Genomic DNA, 17,351 nt, shown 5'->3' with positions numbered 1-17,351 from the left:
AATTTTAAATTATTTCCTATTTATGGAAAGCATTACTGCAATTTTTTATACTTTCATCTTTGCTCTCTTTCAAGAATACTTATGTAGGCTAAATTCCTGAATGTCAAATACTTAGACCAAAAGTCATGCTTATTTTAGTTTTATTAGATAATGCCAGTTTTCCACCCAAAATTTACATCTCTGCCCAGAATGTATGACAATGTCTGTTTTCCCACACACTTGCCAAATTGAGCATAAGCACTTTTTAAAATATCTTCCACAAAAATATACCTAAAATATTTTAACATTTTGCTTTTTTTTTTTTTTTTTTCCTGAGACAGGGTCTCGCTCTGTCACCCAGGCTGGAGTGCAGTGGTGCAATCTCAGCTCACTGCCACCTACACCTCCCGGGTTCAAGCAATTCTCCGGCTTCAGCCTCTCAAGTATCTGGGATTACAGGCGTGCACCACCACGCCCAGCTAATTTTTGTGCTTTAAGTAGAGATGGGGTTTCGCCACACTGACCAGGCTGGTCTCCAACTCCTGATCTCAAGTGATCTGCCCACCTCGGCTTCTCAAAGTGCTGGAATTACAGGCGCAAGCCACTGTCCCCAGTCTTATTTTGCTGCTTTTTATTTTGCATTATTTATTTTGTAAAGAAATTTCAGGCCAGGCTTGGTGGCTCACTCCCATAATCCCAGCACTTTGAAAGGCCAAAGTGGGCAGATCACTTGAGCCCAGTAGTGCCAGACCAGCCTGGGGCAACATGGTGAAACTCCATCTCTACCAAAAAAATACAAAAATTAGCTGGGTGCCATGGTGCGCACCCATAGTTCAGCAACTCTGGAAGCTGAGGTGGGAGGATCACTTGAGCCCAGGAGGTGGAGGCTGCAGTGAGCTGAGATCATGCCACTGCACTCCAATCTGGGCAATAGAGTGAGAGACTCTGTCTCAAAAAAAAAAAAAAAAAAAAAAGTTACATTTTTTCATTAATTCTTTAGGTGTCAATTATACTTACTCTTGTTATTTGTTTATTCATATGATTTAGTTTTCTATTGAGTTTTCTCTTATTTATTTGAAAGAGAGCTTTGTGTATTAGAAATATCATTCCTTGGCCAGGCTGACGCTTGTAATCCCAGTACTTTGGGAGGCCAAGGCGGGTGGATCACCTGAGGTGAGGAGTTTGAGACCAGCCTGGTCAACATGGCGAAACCCCGTCTCTACTACAAATACAAAAAAAATAGCTGGGCATGGTGGCAGGCGCCTGTAATCCCAGCAAGCTGAGGCCAGAGAGTCACTTGAACCCAGGAGGCGGAGGTTATAGTGAGCCAAGATCACGCCATTGCACTCCAGCCTGGGCAACAAGAGCAAAACTCCATCTCAAAAAAAAAGAAAAGAAATATCATTCCTTTTATTGTCATTTGAATTACACATATTTCTCTCAATTCTTCTTTTGTTTTTGAAGTTTGCAGCCTTATAAAAATGTCTAGACAAATTCATCAATACACTTATTTACAAATCCTGGACTTTTAGCTGTGCTTAAAATGGTCTTTCCTATTTCATACTTATAAAAATATATACCTATATCGTCTTTTAATACTTTAACAATTTTTCTATATTTAAAATATTGGATCTGCCTAAGTTTATTTTAATGTAAGAAATAATGTGGAGATCCAGCCTTCTTTCTTTCTTTTTTTTTTTTTTTTTTTTTTTTTTTTTTGAGACGGAGTCTCGCTCTGTCGCCCAGGCTGGAGTGCAGTGGCCGGATCTCAGCTCACTGCAAGCTCCGCCTCCCGGGTTTACGCCATTCTCCCGCCTCAGCCTCCCGGGTAGCTGGGACTACAAGCGCCCGCCACCTCGCCCGGCTAGTTTTTTTTTTTGTATTTTTAGTTGAGACGGGGTTTCACCGTGTTAGCCAGGATGGTCTCGATCTCCTGACCTCGTGATCCGCCCGTCTCGGCCTCCCAAAGTGCTGGGATTACAGGCGTGAGCCACCGCGCCCGGCCTTATTTCTTTCTTAACTAGCTATCCTGTTGCCCCAACACCACTTACAGTCTGTTTTTTCCAAAAGTATTGAAATGGCATATCAAATTCTCATGGATATTTGGTTCTCTTTCTAAACTACGTAATTTCATTGATCTTTCTTTCTTCTGCCTTCTTCTGCACTTCCTGCCCTAGGATTTTTTTAATTACTATGATTCTATGACAAGTTTTAATATTTATAGAGCTGAGTTTACCCATTTTCCTCATACCCACTCTTATCATCCCTCTTTATTTCCATTGATCTGGATATTTTTCTCATGGTTATTCTTCCAAATTCCATATTCTTCCATAAATTTGGTTTTGGATCATTTAACTCTCCACACAACAACAACAACAACAAATACCTGTTGGGATTTTAATTTGACTGTTTTGAATTTTCAGATTAATTTGGGGAAAACTGAAGTTACCTTGGATAGAGACTCCCTGTACAAAAGCAATCTATGTATCTCCATTTATAGATGTCTTCTTTTATGACCCTTTATAAAGTTTTATAGCTTCTTCACAGTAAGTCCCACCAATGCTCAGTTTCTAAAAGTGTTCTGCAGGGAAAGTGCTATTTCCAATGAGGTCAAAGCATGGAACAAACTCAGTCTGGCATCAAAGATGGAACCTTAGTGCTGCAGAAACTATTTCATCCCATCTGCTTTCAACTCTGGGCTTAAGCCAAAAGGTAGCTCCCCTACTGGAAGTTGGAATGGGTCAGTCAGTTAGTCAGTGCTAATCAATGGGCACTGACTGCATACCGAGGCCTGTGCTACAAGGGCAAGACACAGACCTCATTTTTAAGGAGCTTTTACAGTTCTCAAAGAGTTAAGAGGCACACCCCCTAACAATGGCACTTTAGATTAACCCATGTACTATAGACTTTGATGGTAAATAAAAAAGAAGTCTGGAGCAGTCAGAAAGGGTTTGGGGAGGAGATGGAAACTGAGCTGGGTGTTGGCACATGAATGTCATTTAGGTACGTAAAGAAGAGAAAGGAATCAAATACAGGCAACAGCCATTTATTCAGCATCTATTATGAACCCGATACTGAGTTAGGCACATGAAAAGGAGGTTATGTGCTCCACAAGTATTTTTACACATTCACTATAAGACAAGCTCTATGTTGGGTGCTAGAGAAACCAAGATGAGTAAGATTGACCCTGGCTTTAAGGAGCTTGTGAACAAGGAAGACAAACCCTTAAATAAGTTCAACTGTTATGATGGAAATCTGTAGAGAGAAGAGCAGAGACTCTTAAGCTGGGGGCCGTGTACTTCCTGGACGTCCGTGGATGAGATTCAGCAGGCCTGTGAGCCCCTGAAATTACATGGCACTGAATTATCTGCTTAACCAGTACTGTCAAGTTAAAGGTGGCACAAAATCCCTGGCTTCTAGATACTTGCATTTTAATAGCCAGATAAAATATATGTGAAGATGTCATTACTTCTAGGAGTCATCATTTGTAGAAGCAAAATAATATTCGTTTAATAAAAAGTTTAAAAATGTAAAAAACCTTACAAAAGAGCCTAAGTACCTAGTTCCAGCCTTCCCCACCCTAGAAGTATTCTAAGAGTTTAGAAATAATATTGTGTATTATGGAAACTAATTTGAGGCCAGGAAGATTAGTGTTTCAATCATAACTCTACCACTTAATATCTGTGTCATATTGGGTGAGTTCCATACACTCACGGCTTCCATTTCCACATTTGTAAATTGGGAGTTACAGAACCCAAGGCGTTACATGAGGCACCCCCGTGTTATTGTGAAGATGAAAATATTAATAGGTCAGGTGTGTAAGTCATCTGGATCTTAGCAGGTCTTCTTGGGCTGTTTATTCCTTCCCTCTGCTTTCACACTTCAGAGGAAAGTGGTTATGAGAAGAAAGAATGTGAACCAGGCCTGGAAAGGATGGAGAGAAAAGGGCATCTCAGGCCAGTGTGGACAGTGTGAATAAAAGGAAAGGGGCCAGAAAAGTCGGTGCTGTTGCAGAGAATCAGTCCGTTGCAGCCACATTGAACAGGTCTTGTATTCTAATCTAAGCAGTTTGAACTTTATCCTATAAACTAGAGGAGCCACTGGAGGATCGGGGCCAAGAGAGTCAATCCCATAGTGAGGTGGCTCTCAGCCCAGCCTTTGCTCACCCATGAATCCCAAGACACACACACAAACACTTCTTAAAAGTAAAATTGTAATGCGAGCTAAGGCAATACTTCTCACCTCAGGATCTTGTTAAAAAGTAGATTTTGAACTGGACATGAGGACACCTGCTTGTAGTTTCAACTACTCAGGAGGCTGAAGCAGGAGGATTGCTTGAACCCAGCAATCAAGGCCAGTCTGGCCTGGGCAACATAGCAAGACCCCAGCTCTAAAAAAAAAAAAAAAAAATTCTGATGCACTGGATGGGAGATTCTGCATGTCTAACCAGCACTCAGGTGCTGCTTATCCATGAGCCTCATTTTGCATAGCCAGAGGCTAATGTATTTTGGTTTTATTATTTTTATCACTATTATTCATGCAACACCTGTTGGCTGAGTGTCTTTCATGTGTCAGGCACTGTGCTAGGTAGGCCTTGGGCAGAGAAACAAGTCAGACATGAACTCTCTTTTCTATTCATTCACAGTCAAATCAGAGGAGATGAGATATAGACCTAAGCAATTGTAATCCAAGGTCAAAAGGGATAAATGCCACATTTTAGTTTCAGAAAAAGTGCTTTGACAATTCAGTGTTCCCAGTTAAGGGAGAAATTCCCTAGTGTTTAAGGAAATGAATAAATGCTCCTTTTCCTTATTATTAAACAAGTAAAAACCCACGCTTCAAAATTGGATTTTAATTACAGTCCACCACATACTACGCATATGACCTTGTTAACCTCTTAAGCCTTAATTTCCTCATCTGTAAAATGAAATACATAGTAGCAGGGCTGTTGGAGATTTAACAATAGAGAATGTTTGTAAATGTGGTACCTTAATAACTGGTTTGGGAATGGAGTCGTTGTAAAAGGTGACTCTGGTGATTTTTATTGTTTTCAGCATTTGTTTTAAAACTTAACATGGCTCTATTGGCCCAAAGATATTGTATTAATTGGACAAGTTTATGATCTCATTCCAGGGTTAAGTGGCAAATAAAACTGGAAAAACCTTGAAGGGAATTTCCAAATCCAAGGAAACCTTTTACAAAGCTGGTGCTGAAAGAAGCAGCAACTATTGTAAATGTTTCCAGTTTTTACTGGACCAAATTGTTTCGGCTGAGGAAATGTGGTTTGGCTGACGGTGTAGCCAAGTGCCCCTAATAAGAGCCGTGCTGCAGAGGAGTTCCACTCCATTTACAAGAGGATCGAAACAGTTTCTCCACCCACTGACTCCCCTGAGGTCACTGGCTTGTTTGACACTGACTGTGAAATAAATCAAATCAAATTTATAATCCCAGAGTCCCAGAACGTCAGGGCCCGGAGGAATGTTAGAAACCATCCAGCCCATGGCTGGCATTTTGTGGACCAGATAAATGATGCTTTAGGTCCCCACACCATGCTGCAGTCTCTGAGCCCGCTCATTGCCTCATTTCTTCAGCCAATATTGAGTGAAGGCCAATGGATTTAAGAATATGTAAAGACAGCGCTTTGGGAAGCCGAGGCGGGTGGATCACTTGAGGTCAGGAGTCCAAGACCAGCCTGGTCAACATGATGAAAGCCTGTCTCTACCAAAAAATACAAAAAGTAGCCGGGTGTGGTGGCATGCACCTATAGTCCCAACTACTCAGGAAGCTGAGGCAGGAGAATCACTTGAATCTGGGAGGTGGAAGTTACAGTGAGCCAAGATCGCACCACTCTGCTCCAGCCTGGGCAACAGAGTAAGACCCTGTCTCAAACAAAAAAGAATATGTAAAGACTAAAAAGATTCCTCCACTTATGCGCTACAATAAGGCGATAGGGACAGGGGACCACAGGCACACCAGGAACTAACGAGGGGGTTACTGGGCTTAATAACAAAAGATTTCATTTAAAAACTCTCTTTCTCAGGGACCTCAGACTGGTGCTGCCATCTGTCTGAGTGGTGCTGCCATCTGTCTGATTTCATTTCAAACCTCTCAAATCATCTGATTTCATTTTCATTTCAAATCTCTCAAATCATCTGATTTCATTTTAAACCTCTCATTCTCTCACCTGTGAGAGACCTCACAGTGGTGCTGCCGTCTACCCATGTCTTCATCTGTACAGTAGGGATAAGCCCACACTGCTCAGGGAGCTATTGTCGGGATTAAATGAAGTAGGATCTAAGAAAGTTGGCGGCACATAACAAGGACCCAATACGCACAGCATCTTTTGGCTTGTTTTTCAGCTTTTCTTTTTCTTTTTTTTCTTGCTTTTTTTTTTTCTTTTTTTTCCTTCGAGACAAGGTCTCACTCTGTTGCCCAGGCTGGAATGTAGTGGTGTGATCATAGCTCACTTCAGCCTCAACCTCCCGAGCTCAAGCGATCCTCCCACCTCAGCCTCCCCAGTAAATGGTCCACAGGTGTGGGGGCCATGCCACCTGGCTAATTTTTTTTTTTTTTTTCCTTTTTGGCTTGTTTGGTTTTTAGCTTTTATTTCTTATTTTTCTTCTTATTTTTTTTTTTCTTTTTGAGATATCTATGTTGCCTGGGTTGTTCTCAAACTCCTGGACTCGTGCAATCCTCCTGCTTCAGCCTTCCAAAGTCCTGGGATTACAGCCATGAGTCATTGCACCTGGCCTGTCTTTTAGCTTTCAGATAACATTCATTGGATTTTCCCCAGTTACAGAAGGAATTTGTGTTCATGGAGAACATTTTGGAAAATACCGAAAAGCACAGAGAAGGAAAATTCACCCATAATTCCCCTGCACTCAAAGATAAGCACAGTTGACATTCCAGTGCACACCCTCCCAGACCTTTCTATACATGAGCATTATGTTGAGACTTGACAGTGAATAAACAACAACAACAAATATATATATATATCCACACACATAAGTATGTATATTTTGTTTTCCTGTGAGCTGCATTGTGGTGTTTAAAAGCCCCGTTATAGCTGCCTGGATTTAAATTCTAACTCTGTTACCTACTAGCTCTGTGGCCTTAGGCAACTTACCTATCAAATTTGAGTTTCTGTTCCCCCGTGTGTAAGAATGGTGGCCCCCAGGCCGGTGATGCAGGTTGGACACAGTCATCAAGAGTTGTTGCAAATGACAGTATGAATGGTTCCTTCTAGAACACAGTCATGAGGGGCTGCCCTGGGAACAGTGGCTGTTGAAGGAGTAACTGGCCCAACAGCAGTTAAGCACTTAGCCCATTGCCTGGCACAGAGTCAGAGCTTGTTAAATGGTAGCCACTATTCCACAGACATGCCCTGAGGTTTTGATGAGCGGAGGTTCACAGAGGGTTGAGACCTCCAGTGTTCATTGTTTACTGTTCAGATTTGTTGAATGGCACCTTAAGGATGACCTGCTGGAGCCATGTTCAGCCAAAAAATGTTTTTCCCTGTGTATATCCTGCTCAATGTGAGTCTTTGATCCTTGCACTTCTCAGTCCCTCTAAATCGCCCTTGGGCACTCAAAGCCCAAGTGACATGGGTGGGCTCACAGCAACATTGTTCCTCAATTTATCCCTCCTCCCCTCACCACCCCACCCCGGAAAAAAAAAGAATAAAATAATAGATATGCCTCCCACATGTGCTTTCCCAGGGCTGTACCTACACACCAGGTGAAATTCACTATGGATTTGGGTGGTGTGCAAGATTGAAATGACATCTAGAGATAGCACAAGACACTGTGAGTCACATATTCAGTCAGGCCATCACTGAGCAAATATCTGTTCAGCACTTACTATGTGTGCCAGGGCCTGAGCTCTCCAGAGACGAAGTGGTTCCCTGTTCACTTCTCTTTCAATCCTTTAGGTTCCTCAGAGAGGAGTGCCTCTCGGTTTAGGGACAAAATGTCTTCAGCACCTCTCAACCACTGCTAATCTCCCTTTCTGAGAAAGAGGGACCAGGCCTCATTCACACCACAGTCTGGAGCTATCCAGGAGTACAAACATGGTTTTGTTTTCATCTTATTTTCTCCACCATGATGTTTTATTTATAGCAAATGATGCAAGTTTTAAAATAGTGATAGAAAGCTCAAAAGAATTGAGATACCAAAGGCTAATTGATGCAAAGGAAAGCGCTAAATAAACGGTGGTCCAGGTGGCAGAATGATGAATTCTTAGCAAGCTTTAGACCTGGGATGAGTGAGTCTCAACCCTTTGAGGGTTACTGATCCCTTTAAGACCACGAAGACAGCTATAGAATCTCACCAAGAAAAATATAGGAATGTTGCCCACAATTTTAGCAGGTTCAGGAGCCATGTGGAGCCCATGACTCAGCTGGTATTGGAAAGAGCAGTAGGGTAAGTCTCAGTGCCCAGACAGCACAAAGACCTCATCCTCTTCACCACCTTCCTCATCTCGGTAGCAGTGGTACTGGTGGTAACAGCAGCACTGGCAGTTGTAATAGTAGCAGCGCTCAAAGCAGTCATCATAGCTATACTTATTAAGTGCTTTCAATGTGCCAGGTACTTACCAAGCCTGAGCTTACCTCATCTGTACAGAAAAGAATTATTACCCTCCCCATTTTCCAGGAAACCAAGCCTCACCGAACTTAAGGATCTTCTCCAAGTTTACCCAGCTGAGAATGCCAGGGCTAGGGTTTGAACCCAGATCTACCTACCCGTGATGGCTGAGCAGGTCCTTAACCACTAAACTCCACTGCCTCAATAAATATTTAATGAAGCAAATGAATGGCAACTTGAACAGGTCTTGGTGGCCACTCTGCCATTCACCAGGTGCGTGACCTTGAGTGAGTCACTCCCCTCACCCTCACTGACCCTCCATTAAGGAGGGAGGCTTCCCAGGCCTGGCAAGCCATGATTCTAAGAGGCAGGCCAAGGAGCATCGGGAACATTCCATGAGCAAGAGAAGCAGAAGCAGGCTCAGGGCCAGGCTCGGGAACATGCACAGGGGGTTAATGGCATTGTTAAAGAGCCCAGCGCAGCCCTGACTTCCAGCACAGAGTGTCCGGGCCTTCCAGGAACCCACACTTCCTGTTGTATTTACTCCCCTCCCCCAGCAGCTTCACCCACCACACTCTTCTCCAATGACAGGTCTGTTTGGCTGCCCAGGGGAAAAGATCCCTGACACACATCCTCTTACATGCCCAACAGGCTCAGCATCTTGTCACTTAACGACAGCTTCTTGGTTTCCACCAGGGCAGGCCAGTGCAGCAAACGGGACCCCCCAATCCCAGCAGCTACTGTGCTGGCGGAGGAAGGAGGAGGAAGGAGGGGGCCGAAAATTTTGTGGAATCCATGGCAGCCTGGCGGTCCAGTCCCTGACCCACACTGCCCCGCTGTGGTGAGAGTCTAGGGAAGCAGGCACGCCCCAGCAGGGATGGCAAGGCTTTGGTCTCTGACTTCATGAGGACTCTGAATTGTTTTTGTTTTTGTTTTTGTTTTGAGACAGCCCAGGCTGTAGAGCAATGGAGCGATCTCAGCTCACTGCAACTTCCACCTCCTGGGTTCAGGAGCATTTCGGCTAATTTCCGTATTTTTAGTAAAGACAGGGTTTCACCATATTGGCCAGGCTGGTCTCAAACTCCTGACCTCAGGTAATCTGCCCACCTCGGCCTCCCAAAGTGCCAGATTGCAGGTGTGAGCCACCACACCCGGCCAGAACTCTGAATTTTAAGACTGAAAAAGACCCACCTCACACCACTCAATTAAAGAAGGAAAACAGGCACAAAATTGGAAAGCAGTTTACCCAAAATAATACATGGAGTTAGTAATATAGGTCCCAAATATGTTTCCTAAAATTAGATTTCCAGCCCAATCAGGGATTTACAGGGACAATAATTATTATTCAGTTAATTACTGTTCATGCAGACTTGACTGGGTGGCAGACATCTGGGATCCAGAGTGCTCATAAGGACTCTACATGTTTTTACCTTGCTTAAACCTCACAACAATCAGAGAGGTTAGTACTATTACTAGCCCATCTTACTGATGAGGAACTAAGGCTTAGGAACAGTATGAAACTGGCCCAAGGTCACATGGCCAGAGCCAGGATTCTATCCCAGGGAGTCCCATTCCAATAAAAAAAGGGGACTCCCTGTCAGAAGTCACTGAGAACTTGTTCAGGGTGCTCTCCTCTGCAGGAGGACAAAATAAAATGAAATGCAAATGGAACAAGAGGGCAACACCAGTGTTCACCTACCAAACAAGTGAGGAGTAAAAAGGCTGAAAGAGCCCAGAGCTGGGAGGTTGTAGAGAAAATGTCAGACTCAGGCACAGTTGATAGGTGGGTAAATTAGTACAACCAGTTCAGAAGGCAATTTGGCTGACAGTGCTTAAAAGTGGAAATGACCCATTGACTCCTCATGTGGAATTTATTGCACAGAAACACTCAAATGTGCATGCAAAAAGTGAATGCATGTGGCTTTTCATCACTGCAGTCCATAATAGCCAAAAATTGGAAATCACCTATAGAGAAGGCATTAAATAAAACTACCATCTATCCGGACAGTAGGATGTGATGCAGCCCTTGTGGGGCAGGGAGAGAAGTGAAATAGCACTACGTACTTTGACAGGGAAATATCTTTTACATACTCTAAGCAAAGAGAGCAATTTGGGGAAAGGAATGTGCAGTATGACCCCATTTTTTAAAACCTGGAAAGATTCTAAATAAAACTGTTAACTCTGATCCCTTCTGCTTAAGTGGAGTATTTTTACTCTAGACTTAAGATTTTTTGTGATATGTATTTTTTAAATTCAGCATGGATTACTTTTGAAATAAAAAAAAATATACAAATCTGGAAGGGAAAAGAAAAGAAATGAAGATATAGCTCCTTCCCAGAAGGAATTTACAATCTGGGTGACGAACCAGGATTCAGCCAGCCCTGGGATGACTTAACATGAAAAAGCAAATAATAAAATAACAAAATACGATCTGCTTGTATGAATTCTATGGGGTGCAGAATAAAAAAGTCCATCTGAGTTGGGTGGGGCTAATCAGAGCTGAGTTCCTCGAGAAGAATGGGCCAGGATATAAAGCATATTTAGAAAATGGTCACTACTTATTATTTTCAAGATGCCAGACTCTGTGTCAAGGATTTCACATGGATATTTTCATGTATTCATAGTAACTCTATGACACAGATATTGTTCCCATTTTACAGATGGGAAAATTGAGGCTGAGATGGCTAATTAACTCTTCTAAAGCTGAACAGCTAATAACTCAAGAGGGGTTTCAGTACGGGTCTGTGTCATCCCAAGTTCTGGGTTCCAGCCACTTGACCACACTGCCTAATCATAATGAGCCAAGGGCAAAGAATGGCCCTTGGCTGCTTCTTCTCAGATGAATGAACAGTGTAACGAGCCCAAATCCAAAATGTGGCAGTAAATGCCCATGAGAAAAGTTGGCATCACCCCCTCACCTTTGGCTGAACACTTCTCAAGGCCATGGTCCTTGGAGGGTACTTTGTAAGAAAACGAAGGCAAAAATCTAGCCCATCATTGTCCCTGACAAGGTGCTTCCAGTGTGATGGACGTGAAGAACAACCAAAAAACATACGCCACATGGACATAGGGGGAAAGTGAAATGTATGCCCCCTTCCTAATGCTACATTTGCTCTGTTGAATGGCCTGTTAGCTGCCATGGTGCAACACCACACCCCAAACTCATCTCTGTATTCCCACAGCTTGTCCTCATGCCTAGCACTTAGCAGGAGCTTAGTGTTTGCGGGACGGATGAATGAATGAACACATGAATGAACATATAAGGATTTAAATAACTATGACTACCATATACTGGTCTCTTGATCCAAAACAATGGGACCAACAACAGTACCTTCCTCACTGGTACCTTCCAGTTATAATTATTAAATAAGCTAGTGGTGTGAAGAGTTAGCACAAGACCTGCAGAGCACACACACAAGATAAATGGTGGCTATAATGAATCTTAGCTATTAGCATTATTGATATTCGTGCCACCTTTAAAAGAGCCAGTTTCTCAGGTTGCGTCCTCATTAATCCATTTCACAACCACCTTCAACAGGGTTGGCACCAAACGAAGTTACAAGTTTGTCCTCAACAAACATGCTTTCCTGCTCTAGATCCTGTCCATGGTTTTGCCATGTTGGCCAGGATGGTCTCGAACCCCTGGTCTCAAGCTATCCTCCTGCCTTGGCCTCCCAAAGTGCTGGGATTACAGATGTGAACCACCATGTCTGGCCCTCTCCAAAATTTATTCCCCAGTGTTCCATTTTGTCAAGGCCAGTTTCCTCTGTTCTTCAGACTCAGTGACAGAAATAAGCCCATCCCTGTGGACAGAGACAACTCCCCACATCAGGGAATAACTAGGTGTTCATATACCATAGTTGCATTTCAGCTGGGGCCTTCTGTACACGGTCTTAATCCAAAAGAGTAGCTCCAATGGTGAAACCCCAGACTAATGGTGTGAATCTTGTCACAAAACAGGCCACAAGATAGTGCCCTCCCTTATCTCACCTAGACCAAACCTAGAAAGTATCCCACTGCCACATTTCCCCCTGACCTGAAAAGAGGTCAGTACTTACACTTGGCGCTTACATCCAGGTATGGATAACCCTCTTTCTAAGTTGAATTCCTGACTGACTTAGTCCTGCACCAGGAGCCCAGCCACTGCCCCCGCCACCCCCCGCCCGCCCAGTAGCCACCACTGAGTTACTGCGCAGAGAATTAGGAGTCAGGCTCCTATATTTCTTCTTCTTGATCATTTCAGGTTTGAAACAGGCCAAATCTCAAATAATCAAGAAAGTGAAATGCTACAGAGAGGAAATGCAAGAGCAAGCCAAAATCAAGGATGGGAATCCATGCGGCATCTGTGCCAACCACCTCAGGGATTTTCAGCTACTCTCTGGGTCTTGGTGTCTCCACTTGCAAACTGGTTGGACTTGGCAGTTGCTAAGATCCCTCCCATTCAGATATGCTCTAAGAGTGTTGACTCTTCTTTTAACAAATAAATTCAGTGATGATCCCACAGACCAGACCCTTGGGAAGCTCAGTCTGAGAAGTCAGGAATACAAAATATGCCACAAGCCAGGTGACAGGGACAGAGACACGGTTAGAAGGTACAAAATGTTCTAGAAAGTATTCCATTTTCTTAAGATATTTAAATTTGTATATACAAGAGGAAAAATCTGAAAGTATAGACACTAAAATATGGTATTTGGGCACTGCAGAGTTATATGTGCTTTTAAAATAGTTTTTCTTTTTGCATTTTTATATTTTCTTGTCTTTACACAGATTATTAATTGCATCTTCTTTTTTTTTTTTTTAAAAAAAAGACACATTTCTATTCAAATAGAATTTAGTTTAAATCCCAGATATATTACAAGCATGCTGTGTGACCTGGGGCAAGTCATTTAACCTCTCTAAGTTTCAGCTGACTTATATTTAAAATGGAAATTGTTTTGAATATTGCCATAAAATGTTTTGGGATCTCAAATTCAGAGGAGTGAGTTAATCATGTTTCTTATTCGTAACATCTCATCATCATGAGTCTATGCCAGGCTTGTCTCATCATATTGATTTATTTCCTTTTATTCCCATTCCCATTTCCCTCTGCTTCCACCCCTAGGCATTCTGTCTTTAATATGTTTTTGTTAATTTGAGTGTGTTTTTGCAAAATGCATGTGGTTGTTTGGTGAGCTACTTAAATGGTATTATGTCATAAACCTCATTCTATTTCCTACTTTTTTCACAAAGAACTATGTATTTCAGATCTTTCCATGTGGTCATGTGGACATGTCACCCCGGGCCTCTAAATGCTGCATAATATCTAAGAATGCATCTACCCCATTCTACTTTTCCCAGGGAGGGACATCCAGGTTGTCTCCCACCTTCTGTCCCTACAAACAATATTGCCATGAACCCCCTCATATATGAACCCTTATGGACTTGTGTGAAAATTCACTGAGATCTGTGACCTGGAGCAAAATGGCTGGGTCACAAGATGTATGTATAGTTAATTAGACGAAGTGCTACCAGAGTCATCTCCAGATGTGTGTACAGCCTGTGCCCCCACCAGCCACGCACAAAGCTCCTCGAGTCCCCACACCCCACACCCCTGTGTGAACTTGGAAGCATCCAGCTTCCTAATTTTTGCCAGCCTATCAGATACGTTCCTTTGTGGTTTTCATTTTCATTGTTGTTTTTTTAGAGACAGGGTCTTGCTCTGACACCCAGGCTGGAGCGCAGTGCCACGATCATAGTTCACTGCAGCCTTGAACTCTTGTGCTCAAGCAATCCTCCTGCCTCAGCCTCCCAAGTAGCTAGGACTACAGGCACGCACCAACACGCCTGGTTAATGCTTAATTCTTTTGTAGAGACGGGATCCCCCTGTGCTGCCCAGGCAGAGCTCAAACCCTTGGGCTCAAGTGATCCTCCTGCCTTGGTCTCCCAAAGTGCTGGGATTACAGGCATGAGTCACTGCACTCAGCCTCTTTGCGGTTTTTATTTTATTTGACTGCCTAATATTTTGATTATCTTTTCATATGTTCATTAGCCCTTGAGTTTCCTATTTTGTAAATTTCCTGCTAATTTCCATTGCCCAAAAAGTGTTTCTACTGGGAACACTTTTTCTTGCTGATTTGTAAGAGTTCCTTGCATATTCTAAATATCAATCACTTGACTGTTTTGGACATTGTAAATATCTTCCCAGATTCTTGCCTCATGATTCGTCCTTTTGAAGTACTGTTTTTCTCCACCCCTAGATCAAAAAAATAGTCTTTTATGTTGTCCTCTTTTACCTTCAAAACTTTACCTTTCACATTTAGGTCTTTAATACACCTTCTACTTTCCACGGAAATAAGTCGGCATCTACTTCATGACGTTTTGTGAAGGATAAACTAATATCGCGAAAGCACCTAGCACAGTGCCTGACCCAAAAGCGATGTGCAGTTGTGGGCGATTATTGTTACCACTTTGATAGAAGGTGCCAAGTGCTACCAGAAGAAATTATAGGAGCTTAGATGCTGTTCAACTAGATCAAGAAAGGTTTCATGGACAAAGGCGAAGTTATTGAGGCTGGCCCTAAAAATGAATGTAGGATTCATTCATTTTGAATGGAAAGGGAAGTATTCCGGCCGAGGAACTGGCTCGGGGAAAGGCCTGGCGGCAGAAACGCTGCAGGTTGACAATGTTGAGGAGCATATTGGGGCGAGAGCTTGACTACTCACAAATTGCTGTCTTTCTGCCCATGCCCACCCCCCTCCCCACTGCAGGCTCCTTGTTCTCCACCCTGAAGCCCCCCGACGCCGTGTTCAAGGTGGTGTTCTGGCTGGGCTACTTCAACAGCTGCCTCAACCCCATCATCTACCCATGCTCCAGCAAGGAGTTCAAGCGCGCTTTCGTGCGCATCCTCGGGTGCCAGTGCCGCGGCCGCCGACGCCGCCGACGCCGCCGACGCCTGGGCGGCTGCGCCTACACCTACCGGCCGTGGACGCGCGGCGGCTCGCTGGAGCGCTCGCAGTCGCGCAAGGACTCGCTGGACGACAGCGGCAGCTGCCTGAGCGGCAGCCAGCGGACCCTGCCCTCGGCCTCGCCGAGCCCGGGCTACCTGGGCCGCGGCGCGCCGCCGCCAGTCGAGCTGTGCGCCTTCCCCGAGTGGAAGGCGCCCGGCGCCCTCCTAAGCCTGCCCGCGCCTGAGGCCCCCGGCCGCCACGGCCGCCACGACTCGGGCCAGCTCTTCACCTTCAAGCTCCTGGCCGAGCCCGAGAGCCCCGGGACCGACGGTGGCGCCAGCAACGGAGGCTGCGAGGCCGCGGCCGACGTGGCCAACGGGCAGCCGGGCTTCAAAAGCAACATGCCCCTGGCGCCCGGGCAGTTTTAGGGCCCCCGTGCGCAGCTTCCTTTCCCTGGGGAGGAAAACATCGTGGGGGGGTAGGGGAGGGCGGGGCGGAGGGGGGAGGGGAGCGTCCACGCCTGGTAGACGCGCGCCCCAAGGGGAACCGGGGGGGAGGGCCGGGGAGAGGGGCAGCTGCTTTTCTGGCAGGGGCATGGGTGCCAGGTACCACGCGGAGAGCCGGGCCGAGCATGCTGAGAGCCTGGGGGACCCGACGCCGCCGGGATTTACCTCTCTCTCTCCCTCTGTGTATATATAAACGAGTCCCTCTCTACTTGTATTTAACCGTGGGTGCAAGTGAGTGTGTCTGTGCGGTGTGCGTGTGTTCCGCATGTGTGTGCGCGTGGGGCCGCCCTGTGGGGGCGGAGCGAGTGTGCGCCCAGGAGGCAGCCGGGGGCGTTGTGTGTGTCGTGACTTCGTACCTCTCAAGCCCCTCCTTGTACTTCACTGAAGGATGGCACTTTGGTGGGGTTGGAAACAAAGTCGACATTAAAGGTCATTTCTCCTGTGCGGCTTTGAGTGGTGTGTGGACGAGCGGCAGGCCGAGCCTTGCGTTTCCTCTTCCTTCCGCTTCGGATTTGACCCCGTCCTAGGTCTTAGGCTCCTTCTTCGCTTTCCTTTCCCCTGTCCTTCAGTCTCCACCCCAGAAGAGCCACTCTCACCGCGTCCGGAGGACAATTAGTGCTGGCTCCCCTAGGTCCCATTTATGCCTTTGCGGTTACTGACCTAAGGGGCTGCACCAATCTGGCCCTGTGGCTGAACGTGACTCCCTGGACTTGCCTAATAAATCCTGCTTACCCGCTTTTGACCCTTAGCAGAATCTGAATCCTCCTGCGGCTCCTTCCTGCTGTGACCAACACTGAGCAATGTCTGGCTTGGTCCTAATCCCTAGAACCCCAACCCTAGCTGGGGTTCCCGGGCCAGTCCTCTAAATGGGCCTATTTCCTGAGAGAGGATAAAGCTCAGGCAGAGAGAGGGGCTGGTTCCCTTCCCCTTCCCTTTGCATCCCCAGGCCAACACTCCACTGACTGTTTGCCTGTGCCCACAGAACTTGAAAAGACATCCAAACTGCAGACATTTCTGGATAAGGTATGGATCCTTGGGGCCCAGCAGCACATAGGAGCACAAGAACCCTCCCAAGCTCTGCTGACTTGTGACCCTGCCTGGAAAAAAGCACTGAGGAAGGTCACACAGAAAGGTGGAGGATTCTTTGGAGTCAATAACCTGGGTTCTAGTCTCAGTCCTACTACTGATTTATTGTATGAAGAGCAGAGTTACATCCCCTCTCTGGATCTTGGTTCCCCATCTGTGTAATGGTGGGGTTGATTCTAAGGTCTTTGCTGCCTCTGACAGCCCCCAGTTTGAAAACAGAATAAAGGACAGTGAGTAAAATATGAAATATTTTTCTTCAGAGATTCAGAAAA

General features: G+C 45.1%; 1 protein-coding gene across 1 annotated transcript in view; it reads left to right on the top strand.

Annotated features, from left to right (window-relative positions):
• Window positions 1-16,437, top strand: part of ADRA1B (adrenoceptor alpha 1B) — a 57,068-nt gene extending 40,631 nt beyond the window's left edge. Inside the window, exon 2 of the mRNA XM_008015187.3 lies at window positions 15,308-16,437. Coding sequence (XP_008013378.1) covers window positions 15,308-15,915 — 608 coding nt within the window. The 3' untranslated portion in view covers window positions 15,916-16,437. The remainder of the gene's footprint in view (window positions 1-15,307) is intronic.
• Window positions 16,438-17,351: the final 914 nt, after the last annotated feature.

Source organism: Chlorocebus sabaeus, chromosome 23 (assembly GCF_047675955.1).
Source record: "Chlorocebus sabaeus isolate Y175 chromosome 23, mChlSab1.0.hap1, whole genome shotgun sequence".
NCBI classification, from domain to species: Eukaryota; Metazoa; Chordata; class Mammalia; order Primates; family Cercopithecidae; genus Chlorocebus; species Chlorocebus sabaeus.
This window is presented reverse-complemented; position numbering and strand designations above follow the sequence as displayed.